We start from the raw sequence: 10,310 nt of genomic DNA, 5'->3' as shown, positions 1-10,310 counted from the left end.
CTGCTGAACAGAGCAGTTATGGGGGAGCTCAGCCTGTGTGAGAATGTGCCGGTGCAACAAGCCAGTTGTGTTGTCCTGCACGATGAGGAAGGAATACAATGAAGCAAGCTGCCAAACAGCCGCAAACAGGTTGATGAACTATCGAACTGATCATTGAAAAATCACATCTGTCTGCAACCAGCGAACAGGACATGAACCAAACTAGTGTATGTTTGAGCAACCCTAGTATGGGCTGGATGCGAATTATATTTTTCTCTAACCTAAGGCACTTCTGCCAGCACAGTAACACTTGTCAATTCTCCCCTCTTACTGCAGACACCTGCTTCACCTCTCCATGCTGCTCTCAGGGGCCCACTTCCCCCCACTGGGGGGCAGGACTTGTGGGTGCATGGGAGGCTGCAGCGGGGGAGGTAAGAAAGTTTCCTCTCACAAATGCCACTGCACTCACATAGCATTGGATCCAAGCCTTAGTTCCTGCATCTTAGGTCACTGAGAGAGTAATCCTAAGCGTGTGTACTAAGAATCTTACTCAGGTCTGTTCAGTGAGGCAACAGAAAGTGTTAATGTCTTTTAGTAAGCATGGATTACCAACCCTGATGTACTTCATTAGCTGTGACCCAGTTAGCTTAAAAAGTCGTCTGAAAGCTCGACTCCCACCACTGGCTTGGTGCAGGCACAGAATGAATAGAATCAGAGCGTAGGGTATCACAGAAGCCGGTTTTTTCAGTAAAACTGTGAGCATAGAACTGATATTCTCGACTGAGAAACTGTATTCTGATCTTGTATGAAACGCCGAACGGTTGCTGCCTGCTTTCCAGCCAGAGCATCTGGAAACGGATCGTTTTTCTTCTTCACAGTGGGCTGAGGCTTAAATAAGTGCCGTTCTCACTTATCCCGGTTAGAGGGCAGTAGATGCTCTGAAATCCCCCTGAAGTTAAGGAAACTCTCCCTTGTGTCTGTGGTCCACAGTTCAAAGCACTTGGATTTTAAATGTGCATCTGAAGCCCGTTCTTCTTGGGGATGTTGTGTAGCCAGGAAACAACTGGCCACAACGTACACTTTGCAAACTGTTATTAGTTTGTTGCATCAGAAACAAGCAAAAATTGTGTGGCACCTTAAAAGTGTAATATATTATTCCAGCATAAATGTTCATGTTAGAGGTATTAAAAAGGGGAACTTTCTGGCATAAATGTTCTGCCTAGTGAGGAATCACTGCATTGCCTCTGAAAAAGTGGGCTCTTGTCTCTGAAAAACTTATGCCGAAATGAAATTCTGTTAGTCTTTAAGGAGCCACAGAACTCTTGTGTATTTTCACAGTGCGCCCTCCACCAGTTGAAAAAGGGCTGCCATGGAAGAGGGGAAAACGTTCCTTCCTGTTTGTTGCTGGGTTGCAGTCCAGACGGGCCTTCTCTTTCTGCTCTCTAAGTTTTCAATCTGGCTAGTGCTGTAGGTACTATTACTGCCAAAATTTCTTCGTCCTGGTGGTCAGCTGGAAACTGTGTTGAGTACAGAGCAGATGGGGAGGATTTACGACTCACGTTAGAGGGGCAAGACTAGGATGTGGGGGCAGTGGAGCGCAATAGTCGTGTGAATGGGGGGCAGGAAGGAGGGGGCAAGAGGCAGTACATGTCAGAGGGAGCAATCCTAAGGAAGTTTACTCAGAAGTAAGTTTGGCTGGATCCGGGCTGGCCTTCCCCTACCCCAAACCTATTTCGGTTGTGACTGCTGCCATTCTGACTGGGATTCATTGCCTCGGTGTCTGACAGACGCTCTTATTTTTAGGTTCAGGTTTCATTTTATTGCCTTTAGCCATAGGCCGTTACAATGACAGACACACTTATTTTTGGCACAATAAGTACACAGTTGTTACCCATGCATGGCATATGGTCCAGATGCAGTCTTGTGTAGACATTCCACTTTTCCCAGGACCCTGTGAATTGGTTTTGCACCTCGGAAAATATAATTCTTCCCCAGATGGTGGAGCCACAGTTATTGCAACTGGCATGAATGGTGGTAAAACCCAACTTCCTTCCCCCCATTCCTTTGTGATTTGGTGTAATTTTTCTAGTACTCGAGGCAGTGCAGCAAGATTCATGCAGACTTAGCAAGCGGCAGACATTAGCCAGCCTACTTTATCCCACTCCAAGGCTCTGCGATTTTGTCCTTTGGAATTGCAGACTGTCCAGCAGCCGATGAGCATGTTCCTTGGAAGACAATAACCAATTCAAAATGATGTATAATCAAAGGACAATAGTAAGCCTCAGGCATGGTATGTATGTCTTATTTAAGGCACGTTTTATTTCTCTGTTTTTAAGGTGGTTTCTATACCTTCTAACCTGGGCATATGGAATTCTGCACTCCCCATTACAGCTTCCCCTTTGATCCAGCTTTGGGAACCTCCGCTGCTTTCAGGAGTGGGAGCAATATCAGAACATTTAGGGAGAGAAGAGGACTCTGATGCCTCCCAAAGTTTATCAGCAGCCTCGCGGCAAACGGTGAAGGAAAACCCAGTGACACAGAAAGGCCCAGCAAACTTCCTGCCCCAGGCAGAACTGACTGCTCCTGGCCAGGAGAAAAAGGAGAAAGAGGTGAAGACACCCCTGAAGGTAACAAGAGCAGTAACTAAAGCCGGTGCTCCTGGAGATGGAGGAGTCAAGCCAGGCCGGAGGCCACAGATGGTCGCTGCTCAGCTCGGTGTCCTCCTTGGATGTTCTGTTGTCCTTGGCATGGTCCTGGCTATCAGTCTGCGCTGCATCCACTCCCAGTATTGTCACAAGCGAACGGAGGTGTCCTTTAGTGAGCCAGAGGACAATGTGATTGCCTTGAGAGAGAGTGGGGAGATGATGCATTTCAGAAAGATACGAGAAAACAGCTTTGTCCTGGTCCAGGCAGAGTACAACTGGATCAATCCATCCGGCAGTGGTAAAAAAGCTGCCATCTAGGTGTCTGCCCGCTCCACCTTTTCATATTCCTGACGAGCTGAGCCTTTGGTAAAAGTGAATAAAAATTAAGAAAACCAAATCTGGAGCAATCGCCTGGTGCCATCTAAGCAACTATAGTCAAAGTGAGGAGAGATTACGCATACTTTTATTATGATACAGATAACGTCTTAGCTAGATTGCAGATCATATGTAGAAGTTTTGAGTTTTGAGTTTCATTTAAATATGAACAGATGCTTTGTTTAAAGTCTTATACTTAATGCAATTAATATTGAATGCCTGCTCATTAAACTGGATTGTTGCATCCATTACGTTTCCTTTGTTGCCTTGAGGTACGGGCCAAAACAAACAGAAATCCTTCCCCGGCAATCCAGTGTCACCTGCTATTTAGTCTCTGTCAAAAGTTTCTGCTGCTCTTCTTCTTTCCAAGCCAACCGACGCCCTCGCCCCTCTTCTCACTTCAGAAGCGATGCTTCTGGGTTGCTGTGTGAGATTTCTCAAATCGGCAGCGTGTTTGCCACTTGAACTAACTCTCCTATTTAGAAAAACGAATCCGAGCAACACAACAGTTAAGAGAATTGATCTGTGGGAAGGCAAACGGCTGGGCTGGCGGTATTGTGAATTGATCTCCGGGAAGGGAACAAAGGCACAGCAAATGCCACCTTTGGGGAGAGGAACATGCCTCCTCATCAGGTGTAAATGGAGAGGAAGCTTCTCCCGGCCATTTGCACCTTGACAAGCTGGCTTGTTTAATCCTGACACTTGCTTTGTTTTCTGCTTCAGGTCAGTTCAGATGCAGGGACTGGAATAAAAGGTCTGCTGACAAGTAGAACCCTGAGGTCATCTCAGGGAAACCCTAACAAGGGCCCTATCAAAACGCCTGCAAGCCCTTTTTGCACTCCGAATGTCACAAGAAAACCACAACAACCCCTTTGTTCATACTCAGGTGGTGGGTGTGATAGCTGAAAGAAGTCCCTGGGAAAGTCTGACACTATTCGGAGACTTAGATCTGATGGAATGTTTCCCTTTCTGCTTGGAATTAACATAAATGGTATATATTACTTTTACTGCATAAAACGAAGCACTTTTCCATCGTAGAAGAGACCATGGAAATGTCATAGTGCACTTGGGACATGCTCTTCTCGCCCTGCAGATTGCGTGTATGCACAGCTGTGACTACAATGGATCACCCATACCTTATCCTTCATGCTAAAGGCCTGTCTGGAATTCCATGAGTTGTACAAATATAGCATGAGGATATAAAGCAAGTCATGGGCCAGGAGCCAAATGCACACTGACATCCCCCAGATTGATTGAACTTTTTAAAATTCAACATGTGTTTTAAGCGGTGCCCTTCAGGGATATCTGATAAAATACAACGACATTTGAAACTTTTTTAAAAAACCCACGTCAGTAGAAATTCCTGTTTAAGAATATACTTTGCCTATTGAAAGCCAACATGGTGCAGTGGTGAAGAGCAGCGGAGTCTAATCTGGAGCACCGGGTTTGATTCCCCACTCCTCCTCCACATGAAGCCTGCTGGGTGACCTTGGGCCAGTCACAGTTCTCTCAGAACTCTCTCAGCCCCACCTGCCTCACAAGGTACCTTTTGTGGGGAGAGGAAGGGAAGGAGATTGTAAGCTGCTTTGAGATTCATAAGAACATAAGAGACGCCAATGTTGGATCAGGCCAAAGGCCCATCCAGTCCAACACTCTGTGTCACACAGTGGCCAGAAATACCAGTGCCATCAGGAGGTCCACCAGTGGGGACAGGACATTAGAAGCCCTCCCACTGTTGACCCCCCCCCCAAGCACCAAGAAGAAAGAGCATCACTTGCCCCAGAGTTCCTATCTATACCTTGGGGCTAATAGCCACTGATGGACCTCTGCTCCATATGCTTATCTAATTCCCTCTTGAAGCCGTCCATGCTTGTAGCCGCCACCACTTCCTGTGGCAGTGAATTCCATGTGTGAATCACTCTTTGGGTGAAAAAGTACTTCCTTTTATCCGTTCTAACCCGACCGCTCAGCAATTTCATGGAGTGTCCACGAGTTCTTGTATTGTGAGAAAGGGAGAAAAGTACCTCTTTCTCTACCTGTTCTTTCACATGCATAATCTTGTAAACCCCCTCAATCATGTCACCCCTCAGTCGTCTTTTCTCCAAGCTAAAGTGCCCTAAGCGCCTTAACCAGGGGTCATTTCGTAGAAAAAGAGATGCAGGAGCTCAGTAGCATAATTCATTAGCATAGCTTATTTGCATATGACACACCCCCTGACATCACCAGAAGTGTGTCAGAAGGCAACACCCACCGCTCAGGCTCCACTGGACTGTTTTGGATTGCTAGCTATTGGGGGGGGGGACGTGCAGATCTGTCCTCGCAGAGGAGGGAGAGCTTGTACCTGAATAAAACTTGGTCTTAAAGGTGCCACTGGACTGTTTTGAGCCAGGGGGGCTGGGGGGAGCTCTGCAACTTACCTGACTGCTTCTTGCTCTGACTGAGGGCTGCTGGGAGCAGGGGGTGGGGCTTGTTGCATGTGCCCGCCCCCTGGGCTCTTTACTGCCGGAGCTCCGCTCCTGTGCGCTCCTGCAGGAAATGACCCCTGGCCTTAACCTTTCCTCATAGGGGAAGTGTTCCAACCCTTTTATCATTCGAGTTGCCCTTTTCTGCACTTTTTCCAAAGCTATAATATCCTTTTTAAGGTGTGGTGACCAGAACTGCACACAGTATTCCAAATGAGGTCTCACTATTGATTTATATAGGGGCATTATGATATTGGCTGATCTGTTTTCAATACCCTTCCTAATAATCCCCAGCATAGCATTGGCCTTCTTTGTTGCAGTCACACACTGTCTCGACATTTTCAGTGAGTTATCTACAACGACTCCAAGATCTCTCTCTTGATCAGTCTCTGCCAGTTCAGACCCCATCAATGTGTATTTATATTTCAGATTTTTGGCTCCAATGTGCATCACCTTGCACTTGGTCACACTGAACCCCATTTGCCATGTTGACTCCCAGCTGAGAAAAGCAAGGTATAAAAACCAACTCTCCTCCTCCTGTTCTTTCTACTGGAGAATTGTTTTAAAAGTGGATGCATAATAGACTCATCAGCCATTCCTGGTAATGGAAAAAGACAAATTTGCAATCTGTTTTCTGGAAGTCTTTCCAAGCAGACCTGCACAAGTTTGTCTAAGCTCTCTCCTCTCGTTTTGATCTGCTAATGACCTTGACCCTCATCCTTCTTTCTCAAGGTGCTGAAGTAGAACAAAACTGACACACTTGTTGGAGAAACTCCGGATCCAGTTGTCTGAGCTGTCCCTAGAAATATCTAGGTCAGGTCAGATGTAATTGAAGTGTACATTTTTCTCGCTGATCATCAGTGTTGACCGGAATTTGCTATGCCTTATGCTAATCTAAAATTTTGGTCTTGAATTCCATGACATGCATGACAAGTACCGCAGACATTAATTCGGATTTGGATTCCCCAAAAGGAAACAATCACTTCTGTTCCTTTGCAAAAAAACATTTTCTGTATGCCAGTATTCAGCAGAATGAAGAATCCGCTAGAGTATGATTATTAAATCATATTCCAGCAGATTCTGCATTAAATACAGGAGCGTAGTTTTCTTATATTATGCTCCCAGCAAAAACTCTAGGCATAGTGACGATTTCAGCTTAAACATGGCAATAAACAAGTTCACCAACAAAATCTGATGAAGTGCAATAAACTAATAATTCCGTTTGATCAGAAGCAAATGGTTACAAAGTCTTTCACTGTAAAATCATGCAGGTCATGAATGGAACCCTTCTACAAGCAACAAATGTGCCCCAGAAGTCAATAAAAATTGTTACAAAAACCAAAAGGATTGCAAAATGAATGCTTTTCTTATGTTCATTATGCTCATTTAGCAGAACTCTTTGAATGTGTCTATTGATTACCTGGGAAAAAAATGACACATTTCTGCAATATCTCTCCCATAGTTTTCGTTGGGGGACATTTTAAGTGGAATTCTCCATCCGTGGCTTCACTGAACAAAACAAAAACTTTGACTAACTCATAATAGTTGGGTGCTTATTTTTAAAAGCTGCCTATATTCAATACATTGTTAATGCAATCCCTAATTAACTGAGAAAATAGGTCAACAAGCTGCTAAATATTTAAACCACTATCACATTTCATTTAAAAAGTTTGCTATGATGGCTTAGCAGTTTATGAATAAATTACAAATTCTCATGTCCTCCTGCACTATTTCTCTGTCTGTCTGTTTAATAAAAGTGGATTATTACAGTTTGGGATGCGGGGTGATTCCCCCCCCCCTTTCTGGTTTATTCCCATCTTGAGTGCAGAAGGTGAAACGTGCTAACCAACGTTTGGGAAAATCTGGACTGAGCTGATTTGTATCTAGCTAAATGCAGCTCATTGGGGGCCTCTCTGAATTAATCTGGGGACAGTCAAGCTTAGTCAAGAGGGGGGGCAAGGTGGCAAAGAAGGTCTGAGGAAGTGGACAGTATTATTTCCAAATTTTGCACTTTGAGCACGATATCCCACCCCACAGTGTCCTCTTTTCTTAATCTGCGAACTAAACACAAGTGGTTCAAAAGAGAGAGAGCCCCAGGGTGTTGCAGTTAGTGGTCAGAAGGTTGGATTTGGATCAAAAAGACCTGGTTTTGGATCCCTGATTTGGTCAAGTTCACTGATTCCTCTTCTTCTGCTTCTTGTACATCATGCTACTGTTCTGAAGGGGGAAATGGGAGAGCTCCACTCAAGTATGCCACCTCGAGATCCTTAATGGGAGACAAAGTAAGTTGAATGAAGTTTGAAGGGTTGGGTCTGAAGTCCCCAGTTCACCCACAAACTCAGTGGATGAGGGTGACGTACCACTCCATCTCATCCTGGGCTCCCCTCCCCCACTAGAGAGAGGATAAAAGTTGATCTCTCTCATAGAATTTTGAGAATGAAGACAGACTGGGAAATGTTTTTGTACAATGCAGATCTGCAGATCTGATCAATAATGAAGCCAGACATTGAAAAGCCAGTTCCTGTCTTCTGTTTCTTTTTTTCCATGCAGCTGGTCACATGGGCAGTAAGTGAAACTCAGCCATGTGATCATGTAAGCAGGAATTGCCTTGCCTTGCAAGAACTCCCATTGCATTCTGTGAGTTGAAAAGAATGAGCTACACCTATGGACACCAGTGGGGGAAGGGCAAAACCTGTGCTTCATCACAGATGCTGGTGGCCCCAGTAGGGACTGGGTAGGAGCCATGTTTAGCTCTGCCTTCTGTTAGCTCACCTCTTTACATTCTTCCATAAAAGTGAATGGCTGCCATTCATCCTCCTAAGGATAATCACTGTACTTGCAAACATTGTAGGATAGGGGGGGCAACACCTGTCGGTCCTCCAGTTTTCTTACACTGGGGGGTTTGGCCTCCATTGACAGGGATTCCATAGGGTTGTTTATGTGTACATTGTGTGCAAAATGCATAATCAACGGGGTGCATTTAGTGAGGAAATAATTTTGCACAATGAGCCAAGTCTCATCTGGGCTGCCTGTAAGTAGCACTGTAACATTTAGCATCAAACGGCCGAGCGCCATAGGTTTGGGGGCAAAACGGAGCTATGCTCAAAATTAGCCATAGTACTACCAATCAGATATGGTGATTTCAAGCCACTCATTAACACTACTATATTCGCTCATTAAAGCACACATTACATTTTTAGTGCCACATGAAATTGTCACCCCTATGACCTTTACTACCATTAGTATTAATGGCTGACATTAACTCGTTGGTTTGTGTGGCCAAAGGCTTGGCAGCACATACTGAGTTTATTTTGACAGGGCATAATCCCAGCTCTGAAGTTGGCACATGCCGGAGCCACTAAATAATAAGTAATTTCATCCTTCAAATGAATGGACCTCATAGGGATCAGACCTCAGTGGAGCAAGATACAGAACTGTTTTCTGAGAGTCAATAGCCTGCATCATCTGGCCATTCATCTTCAGAGTACCTTAGGTTGTTTGGCCACATTCTGTTTAGTTCTCAGTGCTTATTGAAAAGGTGAGCAGAAACTTAGGGGAAAAGACCCTTCGAGTGAACATAAGTATATACTGTCTGATGCTGTCAAGTATGAACAGAAGGGCAACACAAGTTATCCAAATGCAAAAAAGAATATTTGATGACAATCGGAAATGCTCAGATCTGGCCACTGTTCTGACACCTTGATGTCAGGTGTCAGTTCTGTAATCCGTGAGAGAAGGAGGAAGGGGAAATACCCTGATGCAAGTGTTGTTTCAAAGCAGAAATGAGTGGGATGCTAAATGCATGCATGCGCATGCACGCGCACACACAAACCCTGGAATAAATTAAATTCAGCAGTCTTTCCCCCCAGATTTTGTCTAATTTATTTTACCGCCTGCGATCTGGGGAACTGGAGGCTTTCCTTGGAGAAAATTATATAGCCCCTCGAGAGCACTACGCTTGGCTGATAAGAACCTGCTGGTGGTTCCCGGGCCCCAGAGACATCCGGCTGTCCTTGACCAGGGCAAGGGCATTCTCTGCCCTAGCCCCAACCTGGTGGAACTCTCTACAGAATAACATCCAGGCCCTGCAGGATCTAATGCAATTCCACAGGGCCTGCAAGGCAAGAGATGTTCTGCGGGGCATGTGGTTGAGGGCAGTAATGGTTTCCATCGGTCTGGAGCACCTGTTTCCCCCCCACCCACAGGGCAGTGGCATCATCAGCAGTCTCAGCATCATCTTTGATAGGCTTATTGTGTTTTATTGGATTTTAGTGTTTTTTATTGCTACCTTATATATTATATATGTACTAGAAATAAGGCCTGTTGTGGAAATAAATACAACGAGATCTAGAAAGAGGCTCTGGGAGAGTGCTCTGGCTTTGGGCAAACAGTGTCAGCTTCCTGTGGCGACCTCAGCAGGGTATAATGACAGAGTGCACTGTTTTCTCCAGAGGGAGTGATCTGTGCTACCTGAAGAGCATTTGTATTTTTGAGTTATCTGTAGCCCTCACCTGGAGAGTGGTAACAATTGTTACCCAGGCTCCACCCCTCAAATCTCCAGGAATTTCCATAGGTAAAGGTGGCAATGCACCAAACAGAGGGGGACAGAGAGGGGGGAAGAAGGTAAGAAGGGGGTTGGAGGGAGGGCTGCAGAAGCATATGCCGGCTTGTCTTGGTGTGCAGGCTGGAGAAGGGAGGGGGGGCTTTGAGAGCTTCTACCAGCCATCTCTCTTTGCTGCTGAGAAATGTGGAGTAGGGTTCTCCGTGGCGTTGGGCTTGCCCCGCGGCAGGAGAAGTGGCGAGTGGATAGAGGGGCTTGGGGGGCGTTGTTTGGAGTGGAGGGCTGGAG

General features: G+C 45.6%; 1 protein-coding gene across 1 annotated transcript in view; it reads left to right on the top strand.

The window, feature by feature from the left end:
* Positions 1-2,942, top strand: part of LOC107120261 — a 9,281-nt gene extending 6,339 nt beyond the window's left edge. Inside the window, exon 5 of the mRNA XM_015422912.1 lies at positions 2,316-2,942. Coding sequence (XP_015278398.1) covers positions 2,316-2,942 — 627 coding nt within the window. The remainder of the gene's footprint in view (positions 1-2,315) is intronic.
* Positions 2,943-10,310: the final 7,368 nt, after the last annotated feature.

This window comes from Gekko japonicus, unplaced genomic scaffold (genome assembly GCF_001447785.1).
Source record: "Gekko japonicus isolate JY-2015 unplaced genomic scaffold, Gekko_japonicus_V1.1 scaffold110, whole genome shotgun sequence".
In the NCBI taxonomy this organism is placed as follows: Eukaryota; Metazoa; Chordata; class Lepidosauria; order Squamata; family Gekkonidae; genus Gekko; species Gekko japonicus.
The sequence above is the reverse complement of the archived record's forward strand: the minus strand, read 5'-3'. Positions and strand labels throughout refer to the sequence as shown.